Below are 19555 nucleotides of genomic sequence, written 5' to 3'. Positions count from 1 at the left end.
TAATTAATGGAACAAAAGAGGTCACACCTGCTTGTACTTGACCCCCTCATAATGTAAGAACAAAGGGGTCATGCAATGAAATTTCAAAATGCATTTCAAACTTATCAAGATAAAAAATAATTTAAACACAAAACCAAGTTCATCTGTGGAATCCATAGCCACATGTTATCATCCAATAACACAGTAGTACATTTAGTGATATTAGATACATACACATCATGTGATCATCCACAATTAGATGGGATAGTTTTTGTTGGGTTTTTTTTTTTAACAGATTAATGGCCCTGAAGATTTAGGGCTTAAATGAACCATCAACTGCTGGAAGAGATTACAAACTCACTCTGCCAATACAAAAGCTATTTTACTAGTATCTAATGCAGGCTTCTCTGCACCATCCTCAAAGTCATCTATTACTGTCCAGTCTCCTGTCTGACTGTGGTTAAGAGGAATTACTGGTATGATGCAGTATGGCAATTCTTATATGGGTAATTGAATATTTCCTAAATCCTTATTAATAAAATGTCCTTAGTCTTACGCGCTTGCTTTTTTGTAAAGAATATAATAGGTAAATACCAGCGTAGCATTGTCACCCAGCTATCCCAATCGCAACAACCTCAAGGTTAAGTGGACAAAAACTGACTTATTTGGAGTAGCGGTGGGAGAGAGGCAAATGGATTGCATTAACAATAAAAAACTAATTCTAATAAGTTCAACTAATATATGGCAACTTCCTTGAATTAATCAAACATCATATGATTAGCACCTGTCAGCTAAATACCATGGTTACATGAGGACACAAAACATGATCATGTCATCTTGCATTACAAGAAACATAGGGCAGACCATCAACTGGTGCAAATCCACTTAGTTTCATTGGCTTTGATGGAACTATGCCCATTTGCAACAGCTAAGGACTTGGCCCATTAATGGCCACCTCATGAAAGAAGACTGCCTTAACAGTACAGCCAGTTATTAAGTACAGCTTGGCCTTGAAATAGCAGTTCAGACAGATCTTAACTAACACTATTAGAATACAGTTAATGATAATTGATGAGGATGTTTTCAAAGGCACCAATAGCAGGTGAGATATTCCCACTGTTTGGGTGACCAACTGCCATCTGTGTCTTTGAACATTCATTGAGAAAAACCAACAATATTGTTTTTAGAGACACTTAAGTGTAGAACCAGACCACTGTTTTCTATTTATCTTTCTTTTGAAAGCAGGACTCTCATAACATTCAAGTAACATAGTATATTATTTTCAACCTTCTTTCAGTGACATGTTACTTAATATCTTGTTTCCAAAGCCTCCTAAATTTCACCGCTTGCCAACATACTTGACTATCAAGTACTGTTGAGTTCTGATATTGTCAATGATACATTAAACTTTTTTTTTTTTTAAAGGAAGAAGGTAATGAGCCATGCATACCCACCAGACTTGTTATCCTTGCAAACAAAGCTCTCCAAGCCATATATGGTGTCTCCTGAATGAGTGCCTTGATCCATGTCAGCAATAACCAAAAACACAATATTTAAAGGAAATCTACTTTCAAATTTCAGAGCAAATGAAATCTTAAAACTTCAAAGCAAATTTACATACTATTTAAATACAAGGATAATCCTTTCCTGATATTAGAAGATAAACGTAGACGCTGCAAAATAATTTACTTGAAAAAACTTGTTTTTATGCATGTAAATTACTTGTTTAAACTTTTTTTTTTTTTTAAACACATATGCAAGTAGTTTTAAGCTAACGCTGGTAATACAGTGGGCAAAGCTTGTGGCAGTTTTTTGTATTGCCCACGATAGACAAGTCTCATTTTCTTTAATTCTTTATCTAATACTCAACACACCTATATACAAAGGTGGTCTGTCTCCTTCCTCCTCTCCCCCCATCACCAGAAAACACCACATGTCACTTTTCTAGCTATGTAACTTCTGAGATGGAGCAACCAATGCCCATCAAGTGTGCTCTTTTGTGGCTAATAGGGGAACATCCTGCACATATGCATGACAGCTGCAAATATTTAAGAAGCAGTTGCAGACCAACTGGCAACACCTCTCAGCAGGGAATGGAGAGATAGCTAGTGGCTTGGCTGCCTCTGTCAAATGCTACCTAGGCCCTAGATGAGGATGTCAAGGCAAATAAAGACCAGCTTAAAGTAAATCTTCACAAGGCGGTTGAGATTCATCAGCCTTGGCAGGCAGCTCACCTTGGAGAAGGAAAGCTTCAATTTCAAACCAAAAGTGTCAGGCTTAAACAGCCAGCTTGTAAATCTTGTCCAATAGATATGCTCATGTAAACTCATGTCCATGTGAACTGTACCCCAGAGGGTTCTGGCATTCCCCACAAGTGACATATAACAGTTGACTGTTGTAACTGGCAAGAGTTCTCTAGCTATATAACTACATGGAAACTGGGTATGAGTTTAAGTACTACTTCTAAAAATCGCTAGGTTTGGGGGGTTTTTATCCCAATGAAGAGCTTCGCTTAATGTATAACTAGGGAGTAACAGACTTCTCACTTCAAATTATTTTTGCCATGCTCTACGTACACTAGCAAATAGAAAAGGATCTTGATGAAAAGCATGTTGAGAGCCAAGAGTCCACGAACACCCCAAAGAACAGTCACTTCTCTCCTTGGTATACTCCCATGGGCTCTTAAATACATATTCACTGGATCTGTGGTACACTATATAGCACTGAAGGAACAACATCTGTGGGATGAGATTCACTCCTCCGCTCTGGCCCTTTATACTGTGTAAAAGGTCCAGAGTGGCATAAATGAGCCCTAAAAGCCTTGTACCTTAGCTGCAGTCAAGGAGATTCATTCAGCGAGACAGCTGTAATATTTCTGCTCAATCAGCCACTGGCAAGCTCCAGAAGAGGGGTTGCACCAGGGGCATAAGGAGCATGCCAAAAGCAAGGCCATAGCACTAGAGAGATTCTAGGCACCAGCACCACCCACAGGGCTCCACAGGATATACAATAAATTAGACAGGCCCCCAGTGATGCCTAAGATACTCCAGGAGCCTCTCCAACTCCCAGAACAGCCTAGGATCAGGATGGCACAAAGGGATCTTAAAACCTCATTGGCCTTCCCTTCCCCCAGACTGCAAATTCAGGGCTGTGCCTCTTAGAGAGCCAGCATGGAATCTCAGCACTAGTGTCTTTTCATGAAACAATCAGGCTACCAATTAAATATGTAATACCTCACATTTCTTTCAGTAGTCCAATCAAACTCTTCTAATACAAATGATTTACTGCTAGCCATAGCCATTATGAAAGTCTCATCTTTCATAATTTCTTAAACAATATTCCTGTTCAAAATGCATAGACAAACCCTAATTATATCCAGTTACCAAGACAGCATCAGCTGGTTCTGTAGTAATAAAACTGTGTGATGCCTTCCCTCAGAAAGCTGCACGTTAACAGTCTTATAAGATGAATTAAGTACATAACATAGAAGAAAAGAGGCAAATTGGTTATTAATTTTTCTGGCACTATTGCCTCATTCTACCATAGTTCTGCTGATGTTATGAGCAGCAGTAGTAATTTATGTAGTAGTCTATCTGTAACTCTGATCATTTCTATTTATGAATATGATTCTTTGGGCCAAATGGACATAAGTGATAAGATTATCAATCAGTATTACACAAATTCACCATTAATTCTACAGTTCCTGGAATATTAGAAGAACATGTGCAATGAAAAAGGGCTTTTCTCTTCACTGTAAATGGAAGCCCAACATGTGCAGTTTAAGGAAAGCATTAGCTTACATTTCCAAGCAGCACAAAAAAAAGGAACAAGAGAATAAAGTGTGAAAATTGTGTGCTGAATTTTCAAAGAGACTGTACTCCAAAGTAATTTCTAAAGATGTTCTTAAGTGTTTAATTTTCACTGCCTTTAGAGTTATCATGAAAGTGAAATGATCTGCACCCCTGTAAATTGCAGTCACCTATTAATCTTAACGGGCACAACATAAGCAACAATAGTCCAAGACTCATTTACTGGGTAGCATGAGGAGTCTCACCCCTGACTCAGATGGGCCACCTACGGTAGAGGGTAAGAGGATAGTCCTATTTCTATTTAAATTAAATCCTGGACCTTTATCCGGACTGGGAGGCACAGGTATCAATTAGGCTAGTAATTTTTGCAATTTGAACATCCATCCATGAAGCCAAACAGTTATCCATAAAACAGCCCCTTTTGACCTCGGCCAAAAATTAAGTGGCGACATTATATTTTACTTTATCATTTTCCTGTGTCTTGCAATTATTTGATGGTCCTCTTATTTATTAATCATTATTCTAACACTGACTAGAATACTCACATGCGACAGTACAAATCAAAACCAAACTGAACATCAGATGTTTAACATTAAAAACTGCAAATATAACTTTACTTATTATAGCACCAAAATTACAGCATTTTTCACAAAGTTACCAGTTTCCAGTAGGCTCAATATTTCCTTACCCTTAACAAAACTCAGCTTGCAAGAATTTCCAAAACATAAATGTTCATATACCAACATCCACAGCTAAAACATATTTGATAACAAACAGGCTGTAATTCTACAGCTGCATCAAGATCTACATTTTTGCTCTTGTGAGGTAAGGCATATTATATATCAGATACTCAACTTCACATTTCTAATGGAAGTTACAAAATAAGTAACTGGAGAGTAAACATGCAGGTTTTATAGAAATTCTAAGTTTTATAGAAATTGTTTTTAAAAGCATGAAAATTACATCAGTTAATTAAAACGTTGAACTGTACCACTTGTTAAGTCAGTCACAGAGTAAGGTTTCTTTTACTTCTACAGTATTGTCTAAGTCCCCAAAACTTTTAATTAATTTTGTATACATACAGTACCTTTCTCTGCTGATTTTTGCAGAGCTTCTTCAATTCTTGATAGCTCTTTTTGCTTATTATCCTGCAAGTATTTTTCTTCCTTCTCCACATCGTATTTAATGCCTAGAAGACAAAAATTAGGAGAGATGTCATTTAATTCAACATACAACTACACAAATTAAATAAAAGCATACTAATATAAACTCATAACTAACATGAATATAAATTAATTAAATCATAATTAATATTTTCTATCTAATACTCACTAATATGCAGCTTACAAGATAACCATAGGCTCATCTACACAAACATTTAGGTCACGGCAAGTTGAGGCATGAATCTACCCTACACTAGCTTGCCAAGGACTGTTAACACACTTTGACCTCGTCCTCTTTGAAACAGGACTAGATGTGTGTGTAGATGAGCCCTAAGCGTTACACACGGAGCTTACAAATTTCACAGGTGTTACTTGAGCTAGCTGTCAAAGTAAGATTATAGATTCCCTCAAGGACTTACAAGGGTGGGCTTTCAGGCCCATTTTGATCTGTCTGTAACTGTGGGCCTTTTAAATATATATGTTGCACAACTGTTATAATAGCTGAAATCCTTCATGACCAGATTTATCTGTTTTGCAAAATCTTTTGAAAAAGGAGAAGAATTACCATCAGCACCAAATTATTCATCTCAGGTTTTATGAAGAAGCTTGTCAGAATTTTGAGGGATATCAATTTTCTTTAGGCATTTTTAGATCATCATTATACATTTTCAAAAGTTACGCAAAATTATGGGTTTTGAACTTTTTTTCTATTTTTATCTATTTAAATTTTCAGTTGCAGGAAATTATGAAGGGGCTTCAGACAATGGAGGGGTCAGAAGTATTTAATGACTGTAGATGTTGAGATTCAAAAAATTGAAACTGTTAAACCACAAATTTGTCAACATCATGTCAAACAATACTAAGTAAATATGCTTAAATCAAACTAAGAACTTCTCAAGCAGCATTTTTCTTGTTTTGCCTACTTTAAAATTTCAGTTATCACTGATGGACATGCTCTTTCGTCAGCTTCTGTGTGTATAGAGAAATCAACGTTTTTCAACATTTATGGTAAAAAGCTAATCTTTCCAAACTTATTTATTGCATTTTGAAGCACAACAAACAAGACAACAAATTTCAACCTCTGTGAATCCTCCTTTCCATGGCTCACAGGTCTTACACTATGCTATACAGCTGGTGGACTTCACAAGGTCCACAAGTCCTTCTCAATACTCTGACTTAAGTTCCACTCAGAAGCCTGCAGAATTGGCAACTCATATGAATTTCTAAGATACAAGATCCATGTGCCATCAAACACAGCTATTTCTATTTCTTTTGAGTTCTTCATGCACTGAATTCACTAAATCATGGAGCTTCTAAAGTTCTATGAGAAATGTGAAGATAATGGAACTAACAAACTTAATGATCTTACAAGTTGCACCTGGTAGGTTTATGAAATCAATGAGACAGTTATTATTTAAGAGAATTAAAACTCTTCCATTGAAGAGCAGCTGGTAAAGAACTGGACAGTGCAGGTTATAAGTTCTATGAAACCAGCATTTAAGGATCTAGGAATTCACTGATTTTCCTGTGAAGATCAGAAAAATTAAGTTTCCTAAGACCACTAACGTAGCTAAGGATCATGGAAATTAACAACGTCCTCAGAGAAAAAAATGCAAGCCCAATACACTTACCATTTTCAATGATTAGAAGTTAGACACTGTTTCCTGTAAAAGGATAAATTAATTGCCCTTGTCTACATTACAACTTACTTCAGTATAACTTACGTCGCTCAGAGGTATGAATAATCCACGCCTCTGAGCAATGTAAGTTATACTGACCTAAGCACTAGTGTACACCGAGCTTCTCCTGTTGACATAGCTACTGCCTCTTGTGGAAGCTCTCTCTTGTCTTCACCAGAAGCTTGACAGCAGTGTAGCTGCACCGCTCTAGTGCTTCTAGTGTAGATGTAGCTTAAGTCAACAGCCTGAAAAACTAGCTCATTCTGGAAAAAACCTATCAAAGATAGAATAAGCAACTTTAAGAGGATTTTTGGTTCACAAGTGGACAAAGGATAGGGAAACAAATGTAGGGACAAGAAACTTGTTGCTTTTACATACTACCTTCACTTGCCAATATTTGGCTAAAAATAAAGTATTCTAATAATGTTTCTCTCTGGAAACTAACTTACGAGTATCTTACATTAGTTAACAATTCCATTTTGTACTTATCCATATAGCATCATCAGATAGCAATAGTTTTACTTCTCTTGCACCATGAATTATTCTATTTCACTATGATTTGATGACATCACTTACTTGCTCCAGGAACAATGAGCAGATATAAGCCTTCTAGAGTTGCAACCACTGCCTCGCCATACAGATTCTTCCAAGGAATCTTCAGAGTAAGCTTATCTAAACAGACCAAAATACAATACACATTCAGCTTCTTATGCTACAAAGCAAAAAACTGAATAAGTCTAGAGCTTAATTTAGTTTGCACTAAATTTCAAACACTGAAAAATATTACTGATACTGTAAGATAAAGCAGGCTTTTAGCAGATGTTCACTTTTGGTTACCTCAGTGGCACATGAGCACTTCTAGTTTTGACAACTTCTGAGAAGTACATCCCTTCACTTTTCCAGAGCCCCAAATGCCTCAATATCCCTATGAGCTATGTAAGCAGTGGCAACTATTAAAAAGAGACTAAAATTGGGGCAGGTAGGGGGTTACTCAGAAACAGACAATGCTGTAATACCTTGGGCCTGAGAACAATTTTTAAAAGCTATTTAAGCGGTAAGAACGTATGAAAAAAATAAATGTAACATTAAAGATCTGCGTTCAGGTTCAGACACCTCCATATCAGAGGTTGGGACCATTACCAAGGCATATATTGCTGCAGTTGGTTCTTTATTGCAGCACTGTGTTAATATATTGGTAAACACTACCAGGAATAATGTACCTAATGTATATGAAAAAAAAATTCATATTCCGCTTGTCCACACCAGTTCTCAAGTTTGACCCCACATATCTGCTAGCAAGATCCCTACTGACAGGTTTTTCAGGAATGACATGCAGAAGTATGCTAGAACAGGATTTTATTGTCATTCAGGCAAGATTTCAACACTTGCTATGGAATCAATGTTAAGACATTCACACAGCAAGTCAGTTATGGAAATCAAGCACTCAAAGATCAGTTTAAGGGAACTCTAAGGATAAGGAAAGTTGAGAGCAAGACAGTTCAGCATTAAGACTTACACTTAAAACTTGCTCTTCAGAGTGAAAGCTTAGATTATCCCAGCCTGTGCAGTTAGAAGTATTTACTTACCTATTTGCCCAACCTTTACTTTAAAAGGCACATCCAGTTCACTCTGTAGAGAGAAAAGTAACAGTATACCCATTACATTTCAGAGCTATCATCTACTTCGAGGATCACCTCATTCTGCTGTAGCACCCCAGATATTCTTGCAATCTTAGCACTGATTTTCAGAAGCTGAATGAGCAACTTCCATACACTGAAGCTCTAATCTTATAAACTGATTCAGGGGGGCAGATGCCTGTACCCACATGGATCAGCTTACAAGATCAGGATCTAAAGAAGTTAAAGTTCTAAATAAATATATTGTATAAAAATTTATACAATAAGTTTATAGTGAAATTTTCTTCTGTCAAGTTGACAACACATAGCTTAGAAAATAATCACACTGCCAGAAACCTGATTATAAAATAGTCTCTATTAATGAAAATGAGGTATTAAAGAATGTATTGTATAAATCTGTGATACCCACAAACTTCACTATTTACCCACAACCTCCACTATTCACACAAGAACAATTACCACTATTGTCTTATATTCTGTGGTATTAAAAGGCAAGAAAAATATTTTCCTCAACTTTCCAGTAGTTAGGGCACTAACCTCGGACTTGCAAAACCCCTGCTCCCCTAGGCTTCCTGCTCAGCCTTGGACAAGTCATTTAGGTGGCTCTCTGTTCCTCAGTGCCCCATCAGTAAAATGGGGAGAAAAAGCACTTCCTTATCTCATAGGCGTATTTTAGGACAAATACATCATGAAGTGTTTTGACATCTACTGATGAACATCACTAAATAAGAGCTAGGTGTAATATTACTAATATAGCGAAGACAAGTTCTACACAAGACTCCCTGCCAAGTATCAAGAACAGAGCAGACCTATAAACCCATACAAGGAAACTACTACTACTGTGCAATCAGGACAGTTTATTAAACACAATCAAGAACATAATCTACAAAGTAGACAGTGAAACAAATACCAACACCACTTAGTAGAGGGACCAAAAGAAGAAAGATTTAATCATACTCATTCAAATTCATTTTAACTACTCTCAAACAGAGTATTTCCTCAAGTCCACAATCTCAAATTTCTCTACATTAAAAGAAGTATTTGCCAACTTTGGGGCACATCTTAACTGACATGGGGTTTCTTTCACTTCCCAATTAATCTCTGAAACTCCTTACTACTCTGACACTTTTTTAATTAATCATATCAATTGCTAGATTCAGGAGCCCAAGGGGTATTCTTAATCTCAAAGATTAAATACAAGCAAACACACACACCTCGACCAAGGAGGCAGATGTTTGCCACCTCTCCCCCACTGACTAGAAAACAGATGCTAGACCCCTGGTTCCCCTTACAATTTGGTAAGAAAAAGCAGAACAACTCCCCAAAGAAGTAGCTTCATCCCTAATCAAGAAATAAAGTCTCTGATTTAAAACGTACCAACTTGTATTTGGTGAAAACAAAGGCAAGATGTTAATTGTTTCTTATTGAAATCATTATGGGTCCAAAATTAAGCTAAAATTCATCCCTCTAACAACCTATTAAAATGAGGGGGGGAAAAAACCTCAATTGCTTGAACAGATAAAAACAAGATAGAATGGAAAACTAAATATCAGTGTAAACAAATAGTGAACAAAAGCTCTGTTTTGATTATTGCAAGAAGAGTCAATAACATTTTTAACTTCACCACTCACGGAAATCTAGCGCAACTCATTTTTATTTCATCTATTTAAAATGCATTCCAGACCTTCTTGATTATTTTAATTCCTTTATGCTATATTTGCACATTAATTCACTGCATACTTGAAGTCCCATAGGACAATGTGCGTACTTCCTATACACTGTGCTTTTAAAGTTTATCCCTCTTTGAGAGGTCATTCTTTCCTAAGAAAGTTGCATATTATAAGTCATCTGTTCAGAAAGCTCAATTTGAAGCTTTAGTCAGCTTTATTTTTCATAAAAAAATCTAAATATATGAAAAGGAGCATGAGTGAATAAAGTTAATTACACAAATCACTCATTTTTTTCTCACCATACAGGAAGCTATCATCCTGTGTTTGGTATTGTGTTTGTGCTGGCAGTGTTCCACTTTCCTATTGTAATGCCACGTTAGTCTCCTCTTCCCACACTTTTCTTATTGCTATTTTTATTTCAAATAGTTACATTTGTAGCTATAATTAAAAGGGAAAAGCTTTAAAATACCTGTTTCACTGATCTACAGTCCTATAACTGAACATGCAGTTCCTACCTAACCTTCATTTCCAATACCTACCTTTAGAAACCTCTCATTTACTATTGCTCAGATCCACCATAAAGCCTAACGGTACTGTACTCATACTACCAACTTCAGTAAAGCAGTGCTTACTTTTAGTTCTCTTTCATTTGTCTTACTTCTCTTTCAGCCCTTATTCCGTTACTAATTACATGACAACACATCTTGCCTTGGGAACACTTATGTCAGTACACGAACTGTAAAGCAGAAGTTCTGTTTAACCATGATCATGTACTGTAAATACACTAAAGAAGAACCCAAAAGATAGCATAAGGGCTCTATTACATGCAGGATCTGTTAAGTCTCTTGAAAGCAAGTGAAATGGAATATCTGCTCTCTACTGAGAGAAGGTAGAACACCACTTTATAGTACTGGTAATTTTATTACATGAAATGACCAACCTAAAGTATGACAGAAACCAAATCATAAGCAAATGTGTTACATCTAATCTAAGTATTAAATCTAGAACAGATCAGTTCCACACAGATTACATTAATACTGGAGAATGATTATTCCATTGTTATTACCCTACTGCATACAAAATCAAATATATTAATTAAGTACCATCCATTTCTAACAATACAGATTACCGCAGGCAGGCCCAAGTATGGTCTATTGGGCTCGTATTGCAAATAGTACTAGTTAAGAGAGCATTAGGTAGAGGTTACCAGCAGAGCAGAAGGCCAACAGGACTAAAACAGATGCTATTTTTCAAATAGCAGTTTTGACATGGTCCTTGAACTTAAACTCTCAGAATTTATCAGTTTTAAAACATATTAAAGATCCCAAAGTAGGTAGGTGATTAAGAATAATAATTTCCAAACAGATCATAAGTAACATTTTCTTACAGACAAAAAGAGATTTAAATGGTTAACAAAACATTTTTTTATTTTTATGTATTTGACTGGTATTTCTAGCAGTAATAAAACACAACAGCAAGATAGCCTCCTTCAACTAGGAAAGAGATGATTTCAGTGTTATTTTCCTAAGTACAACAAAACCTATGGCTACAGAAATTTCCAAAGAGCAATAATGTGCTTTACTAGTTACTACAAGTTTTCCTAGGCCTCTATATCAAATCCAATAGCGAAAAGCTGCCCACTTGCAAAGGCAGAAGCTAAACTGAACAGCCTAGCTGCTTCAGAAACATGTGCAACACCTACTCAAGTGGCCAGTCCCTATTCATGCCAGAAGAGAAAAGCTAGTTACTCTGTCAGAGTGAAACAAAAAGCACCTCAAGTGTTTTCTCAATACTTTAGGTAGGTTATTATCATCTTTAGCGGAACTTTGCTAGAGGCATATTCTAGATACTGCAGTAGGATTCACTCAGTACTACATAAATATCTGTCAGAACACCTACCAAGTAAAGCTGGTCCAAGTATTTGCCCAGTTATAGAAATTGTTTGGAGTCAGCACAGGCACAAGGACTCACCCTTGCAGATCCACATGCAAGATAAAAGCTTGGGTTTTAACTATTCAAAATGTAATGATTGTAGAAGTCAAAATAAAGTAGTTCATTATATTAATTTGTTATGGAATGGGAATAAGAATTTACAACAAGGTGGTAAGAGTAGTCTACAAGCGCAATTTGTTTTAAATCATTTTCAAAAAAGGTATGTCAATACCATTCAAAATGTAAAGGGTAGCGATGCTGGTAGGTGAGACTGAAATCTTTTTTTTCTTATCCTTTCAAGCTTCTATGTATTACTGTTGCACTAGAACTCAAATCTGAATAATAAACATTATAAAAGTCAAATTCCTAAGTCAGTAGTTTTATATTATAGAGCTTGGCCATTGCAACCCATTAAAAAGCATCCTAAACAGCAACTGATTATATTAACATACTTACCAGTGCATTCTCTTTTATCTGCAAGTTATCAAGTGCCACATTACCTATAAAGCAGAAGATTAAAATTATCAATACTCCTGTAAATAAGCAGGACTACAGTATTATTTAACAAAATAGGAAGAGGCATTTTTTCTGAGATGGGGGTGAGGGAACATAAATAACTCTCATACCCCTGGAGAAATTAAGTATTGCAAAATGTGACGGGTGTGTGCGTGTGTTACTATTTTTGTTTTAAAAGATAACATAGTAAGAGAAAAACATTAGTATTTTTTCCATTTGTTTACTTTGTTCATTTGACAGAACTGAGTATGTGTTGTTAGTTGCACTAAATTACCTACATAGTCTCTTGGTTTCCCTTTTTTAACTGGGTCTTTGAACAATAGGAAAAGAAACATTTAACAAAAATATATCAATTGTAAAAAAAAAACTACAAACATTTGTGTGCGCATCCTGGGGCAGATTAGTTCCTGCAACTATTGTAAACTTATTTTAAAAATTGCTTGATTTCAAACACTTGTTGCTCTTCATACTCCACTTGCCTTAGGCATCAGAATTGAAATATCATTCCCAGATGAAAGAGTTGGAGGCTCAAAGGATTACATAACAATGATGGAAACATACATAATCAGCTTCCCTGTGCTGTAATTATATGCATGGCTTACAACAAATATGCCGTTAGTAATCAGTAAGTTTGCAGGCATACATCACTTACCATTGCAACAAGGGGGGGAAAGTGTGCAGTAAAGCAAAAAAGGTGGGGGGAGAGGGGAATTATCCCTTTAACGTTGCTATGACTTTTTAAAAAGTATTAAACTCCTTACAGCAGGAGTTCCATCCATTTTATTGGCCCAATAAAGCACCACACATAGTATAAGCACAGAAATAAACACAGAGGATGAGTTATGTGATGCTGGTAAGCCAAGTGCCAGCTCTGGGCAAGATATAGGAAACAGATGAGAACTGAAACTCACAGCTGGGAGCCAAGCAAATTCACTTGTTTATTAATATAGATCAAAGTGATTGTTACATATATAGGAATGTATGTGGTATTTAACTTCATGAAAACTAATGGGATTCTGCAGGCATTGTTTTCACTTATCTGTATCCTGTTACAAAGTAATAGCAAACATTTACATTGCATATACTCCTATAACTAAATAACTCATCAAACCAGAAATAAGCCTTGCATAATGCAACTAATGATCTCTCACAGGAAGATGATAAATCCTGTTAATTAAACACAAATGATCCATTGCATGAGCTCAAGGACCAAACTCTTTAAGTGCATTCCTTCCCCCTCCCTCAGCACAGTGAAGAAGAGACCTGAAGAAGAGACTTGTGTGAGATCTGTTACTGTCAGCTGGTTTCTTTGATAAGCTGTAAATATGGACACAAGGACAAATTTCATCTCTGGACTGCTTGGATTTTAACATGGCAGAACAACCCACTGAGAAGATGAAGATCTCTAAAGTTATTCTGAATAGCCCTAATGACTTTTGGGAAACTGGCAATTTAATAAATCTATGTTACCTTTTAAAATTACAGATAGTGTCCCACCTGTATGTATATTTGTACCTCCTTTAACCTCTCAATAACTCTCATTTCCTTTTCTTAGCTAATAAACCATTAGTTAGTTTACTATAATCTTGGCTACACCGCATTGTGAGAGAGCTAGGATGCAAATTGACCTGGGTAAGTGACTGGTCTCTTGGGACTGGATGTAATTGGGAATATTTGTGACTTCTGGTATAAGTGAGCATTTACCACATAGTCCATCTTACCTGAGCAGCAAGATAGATTGGATTGTCTAAGGGGACTATCTATGACTCTATTATAAGACTATTGTAATACTTTAGGAGTTACTTGCTCCATGAAGTATAATTAGAGAACATGCCACCAGGTTGGAGTGTCTGCCCTGAGGCAGGCACTCATTGTCATGAGACAAGCCAGACAGAGTGACATGTATTTCCAATATTATTACGATAATGTTTTATAATGTTCAATTCCTCTACTTCCAAGTTAACGTCAACAGTACTGTCCACAAAAATATCAGGTGCTGCTCAGCAACTGAGACCTCCTCCATCTCCCAGCCAAAGCAACACATGCATATATACAACCCACTTTTTTTCTGCCAACACAACATAGTTCCTTTAATACTCCCCAGACTAGCTGATTTAAAGAAGTACTTGTTTTGCTTGTTGGCCTAATGACCTCATTGTCGCGCCTCTCGGTTAGCTTCTTGCTTCAGACCAGCCCAACAGAGCAAACAACTCTCTGCAAAAGCTCCCTCCTGAACCAGGATTTGCTTTGTGGTTTTTGTTTTTTTACGAGACTTCCGGCAGCTGGCCGCAGTGTCTCACCTGCAATGTTAATTTCCTCTCACAGCAGGGGCCGACAGGGCAGAATGATTCTGAATTCCTCTCTACACCCTGCACCCATACCCAGCCCCCACCCGGGGGGAGGACATGCAAAAACCAGGCATCCCAAACTTATCCTCCCCTCTCACCCCCCCCCCCCCATTTGCAAACATCGAACTCCAGGTCCTCGCTGCCGGGCTGTCCCGGGGCTCGGCAGAGCCGAGGACACCTGGGGCGCTGGCTGCACCCCGCCCCAAGAACTCGGCACCCCGGGTGACAGAGCAGGAGCCCGGCCTCGGACGCTGTCGAGCGCGGAAGGAGGCAGCCCGGCCACAGGCCCAGCGCTGGGGGAGGGGGGTTAACGGTCGGAGCCCGTGCAGGCAGCGCTGGGGGCGGAACCAAGCCGGGGGCAGCATCCCATGCCGGGCTGCGAGCTAACGGCAGGCAGCGCTGGGGGGGAGGGGGGGGTTCTCAGGCACCGCCCCGCGCTTACCCCCCCAGATGCCCAGCTTGAGCTGAGACTTGTTGAGGTTCTCTACGTAGTCGCCCAGGAAGCGGTTGAGCAGGTCCGCCACCACCGACTCCAGCACCATGGCGGCGGGCGGCGGAGCACGGGCGCACCCTCGGGCTTAGCTGCGCGGGGGGGACACACACGGGAAGGAAGCCTGCCACGCCCCCGATAGCGCCCCGCTGTCATGTGACTGGAGGGGGCGGGTCCTCGCCGCAGCTAGCGCGTGACTGCGCCGTGGAACCTGCTGTCAGACCCTGGCCGCCCTGTCACTCACAGCATCGCGAGCCTGGCCGGTCCGCAAGGGGTGGGGATCCCCCCTCCCCCCTCTGGCCCCGCTCCCCGCAACAGTCCCAGCGCAACCTCGTATTGCGCACGGCCCGGGGAGCTCCGCTGCACGGCGGGGTAATGGGCCGCCCCCTCCGGGGAAGGATGGGGGGGGGGTCTCCTGCCCTGGCGCTGGGACAAGCGCGGCCCCCACATCTCGCTCCCCCAGACAGGTAGGGTTGTGAGGCTTGGCTCGGAGCGGAGGAAAGGCTGCGGCAGGGCTAGGGGTGTTCAGAGCACGGGACCCCCACAGCCTGAGCTCGCAGAGAGCTCACTGGCAGCGGCAGGACAGAGTCACCCCATTCCCCAGCAGCGAGGGCCAGCTCCTTGAGGTGTCCATGGGCTAAGGCAGCCTGTCAGTTTCAGCAGCTCTGCTCATCACTTGCTGATTGTCGTGGTATTGTTTGTGTCAAACCCGTGGGGTCAGATTCTGTAAACAAAGCCCTTTCTGCAAAGACAGAGAGTGGTCACCTCACTGGCTGCCCCCTCTCATTCAGATACACAGATTGCACATTTCAAGGAGGCCAAGGACAAATGTATGAATAATGTGGGACAAAACATATTTCAGACACACCATCTTACAGTACTTCATTTACGGTTGCAGATCACACCTTGGCATCATACTCTGTGTTCCTCTGCATGGGCACTGCTTACTATATAGCTGTGCCTGGTTAACTCAGGAGCCCAGATTAGGCACCAAATAAGGAACATTCCTTAAAATACACTAATAGTCATCATATATAGGCTCCATCTACAAACACAGAAAATTCCTTATGACCCTATCACAGCTTTTATGGAAAATAATGGGAATTCATCTTCCACCATGAAATCTAAACCCATTTTCACTGAAGATTGTAGAGACATAGAATGGCAGATTTTATGGCTGCAGGTGGCGCACCTGCACCTTGTTCATACAGCAGTTCAGCTGTGAGCCATGATGTTGCTGCACTTTAGGTACTCCAAACTCAACAATCTCTCATATCCCTTTACTATCATTTATATTACATTAACTCACTGTATGTGTTCAGGCATACAGAAGGAAACCAATCCTGCCCCAAAGCACCAACAGTTTTGAAAACGATGAAGGATGGTTCAAAGATACAATGTACCAGGCAAGTGGTCAGGGTGAAGATTGATCAAACCCTATTACTTGCATTTGATTTTTTTTTAAATATATACATATCCTCAGTTACACCTCTGTAAATCATTATTAGTTGACTTACTTATAAACTTAAAGGTAGGTGTAAGGGATTTGTAGGTGAGGGAGAGTTATGAATGAATGTGAGCCATATAAAGTAGCTCAGGGTGGATTTTGTGTGTCTGTGTGATTTGCTAGGTTTAAAAAAAACTGAAAAAACTAATTCCATCACATAGAGCAGAGGTAGGCAACCTATGGCACGCGTGCCAAAGGCAGCACGTCATCTGATTTTCAGTGACATTCACACTGCCTGGGTCCTGGCCACCGGTCGGGAGGGGAGGGCTCTGTATTTTAATTTAATTTTAAAAGCTTCTTAAACATTTTAAAAACCTTATTTACTTTACATACAACAATAGTTTAGTTATATATTATAGGTTTATAGAAAGAGGCCTTCTAAAAATGTTTAAATATATTATTGGCATGCGAAACCTTAAATTAGAGTGAATAAATGAAGACTCGGCCCAGCACTTCTGAAAGGTTGCCAACCACTGACATAGAGTTATATTGACATCCATGTGGTTCATCAACAGGACTGGAAGCTTTTGATCCGTCATACAAACTATTGACTCTTGAGCTAATGGAGTAACTAACAGAAGTGGTAGACCGTCATTCTCTACTTGAGCCATCACTAGAGTTTCATGGATATTTGCTGACAGCAGAGGAATGTGAGACACTGGAATACTGGGTTCAGTTCCAGGCTCTGGAGAGGAGCATGCGCTAGTAGGCATGCTCTTTTGTCCCCTGTTGCCTGCAAGTGTGACCCCTTTTGCCCAGTCCCTTTGAACCTGTCCCAGTCTTGTCCCTTCCTCATCCCAGTCTTCCCCACCTCCAGAGTCTTCTTGCCTCTCTTCTAGACCCATTTCCTAACCAGTTCTAGTCTCCCCTCAGTGCTCCTCCCCAACCCTCCTCTTTTACACACAGACCCTCCTCTCTGGTCTCCTTGTCTTGCCCGTCCCCATTCCCCACAACTCCTCCTCTTCCTGCACTGTCTCTTCTCCTACTAGCGCTCAGGCAACCCTGTTCCATGCCCTTCAGCTGCTTCCCCAATCTGAGTTGTGCAGCCCGTTTCAACTCACCTCCCACTCTCTTTATCCGGGCAGTTCCATTTTTGTGCCCGTGGCTCCTTGTCCCATCTACCCCACCATCAACCCAATACTAAGTCTTGTCCCCTCTCTCCTTCAGCTGAGGTAGCTTCCTCCTCCACACTGTCTGAAAGTCCATAAGGAATATGGAGAAAGAACTGAGAGCATCGGAGAAACAGTCCAGCAATTGTCAATTCCTGTATCCATCTTATAGCAGCCAGAAGCTGCTATTTCAAATAAAGTCCTAGTCAGTGGCTGCAACCCTGCGTTGGAGTATGCTCAGTGCAGACAAACTGTTCTGAGAATTTTAGCAGTAAAACTTCAATAAGTCACTACTGAGCCTGTTCAAACAGATTTTTAGAAGGTTTACAACTTGGCCAGATCTCTGCTAGGAGTGCCAAGACACATCCCTGAAACCAGGGCAAGCCCCCCTCTGAATTTTAAGTCTTTGTTCCAAATCTTGGAGAAGCTGGAGCTTCCAAAAAATAAATAAATAAAGCAAAAACTTGCAACCTATTCATTAAGAGGTATATAACAGCATTTTTTTCCCTAATTTCATTCCCGGAAACTGCTGATCTGTTTTGGTTTGTTTATTTTTGAGGAGACTCAAAAATATTTCAGCCTAAAGCAGACACACCATATGGGTACTTTGAACTTGAACAGTTTAAATCTAGTAAAATTATAAGTGATTTGAAAATTGTCTTAGTGTTTGACAACCTTAACAAACTTCAGTACCTGTCCCACCTATAGAATATACATAAGAGCAATATGAAAGCATAAATGGAAGGGCAGTTACTGTCTACTTGTATTAAGTGGCCTCTTCAGTCTCAGAAGTGGGTAGGCCAACAGGAGAAAGAAAAAACAATGGTCCCTTCAAGAAGTACATGTCCCTTGCTGTGTGCATTCAGCCCCCTCATTGTCTTCAGAAGGGGGCTCTGGGTTGATTTGCTACACTCTTGTATTTATAATCCATCCGCCTAGTCCTGGAGCACAGTTCTTCTTCAAGTGTTTGCTCATATCGATTCCAATTAGGTGTGTGTACGCACACCACATGCAGTCCCCAGAAGGTTTTTCCCCTACCAGTACCCCTTGGGTCTGCTGTGGAGCCCCCTTGAGTCGCACCTTCATGGTGCCACATATAGGGCCTTGCCAACCCGCTTCCTCTCCAGTTCCTTGTTACCACCAGTGACGGTTGTTGGAGCGTTTCATCTTCTGTCTTCACAAGCGATCCTCTAGCATAGTCTCTCTGTAAATAGTTAAAAGACAAATTTTTTTAAAAGTTGTTTTATAGTTAGTTTTGGTATCTGAACTTGGGATACTAAGGGGTGTTCTCCTCCACCCACTCCCCATTTCCACTTCCCTCTCCCAGGCCTGGAGCATGCCTTGAACCCAAGGTTTAAACCGTGTGGGGTTTGCCAGAAGCCTATGCTCAAGGATGACCCACACACAGGTTTTCTAAAGTGCCTGGGGGAGTCCTATCAAATGGACAGGTGTAAGATCTGTAGAAGTTTTTGCCCCCGCATAAGAAAAGAGAGGAACCACAGGTTGAAGCTGCTGCTAAGGGAAGCAGCTCTATGCCTTCAGTCCAAGTTGAGCCCCATGGACACAGCACTGGGCTCCTCAGCATCGGTGCGCAGCACACCGGCTTCAATCCAGGAGGTGCTGAGGAAGGAATCAGGGGTCAGAGACCATTAGCACCAACACTCCCCGAAACCACAGACCATGGCGCAGGGACAATCATGGCACCGATCACAGTCT

General features: G+C 39.9%; 1 protein-coding gene and 1 long non-coding RNA gene across 6 annotated transcripts in view; one reads left to right on the top strand and one right to left on the bottom strand.

Moving 5' to 3' along the window:
- Positions 1–15343, bottom strand: part of VPS13C (vacuolar protein sorting 13 homolog C) — a 206751-nt gene extending 191408 nt beyond the window's left edge. For 3 of the 5 annotated variants that reach the window (XM_050966954.1, XM_050966955.1, XM_050966957.1), the window contains exons 1-6: positions 15176–15343; positions 12326–12369; positions 8217–8259; positions 7207–7302; positions 4876–4977; positions 1434–1496 (exon numbers count right to left, since the gene is read on the bottom strand). In XM_050966954.1, the coding sequence (XP_050822911.1) occupies positions 1434–1496; positions 4876–4977; positions 7207–7302; positions 8217–8259; positions 12326–12369; positions 15176–15275 (448 nt within the window). In that variant the 5' untranslated portion in view covers positions 15276–15343. The remainder of the gene's footprint in view (positions 1–1433; positions 1497–4875; positions 4978–7206; positions 7303–8216; positions 8260–12325; positions 12370–15175) is intronic. The other 2 variants (XM_050966956.1, XM_050966958.1) reach the window with 1 other exon arrangement.
- A 115-nt stretch (positions 15344–15458) lies between these two features.
- Positions 15459–18217, top strand: LOC127057902 (uncharacterized). Its single transcript, XR_007776226.1, has 3 exons — positions 15459–15690; positions 17246–17435; positions 17898–18217. It is a non-coding gene; the product is annotated as an uncharacterized LOC127057902 (long non-coding RNA).
- Positions 18218–19555: the final 1338 nt, after the last annotated feature.

The sequence above is a fragment of the Gopherus flavomarginatus genome, chromosome 9 (genome assembly GCF_025201925.1).
Source record: "Gopherus flavomarginatus isolate rGopFla2 chromosome 9, rGopFla2.mat.asm, whole genome shotgun sequence".
Taxonomy (NCBI): Eukaryota; Metazoa; Chordata; order Testudines; family Testudinidae; genus Gopherus; species Gopherus flavomarginatus.
This window is presented reverse-complemented; position numbering and strand designations above follow the sequence as displayed.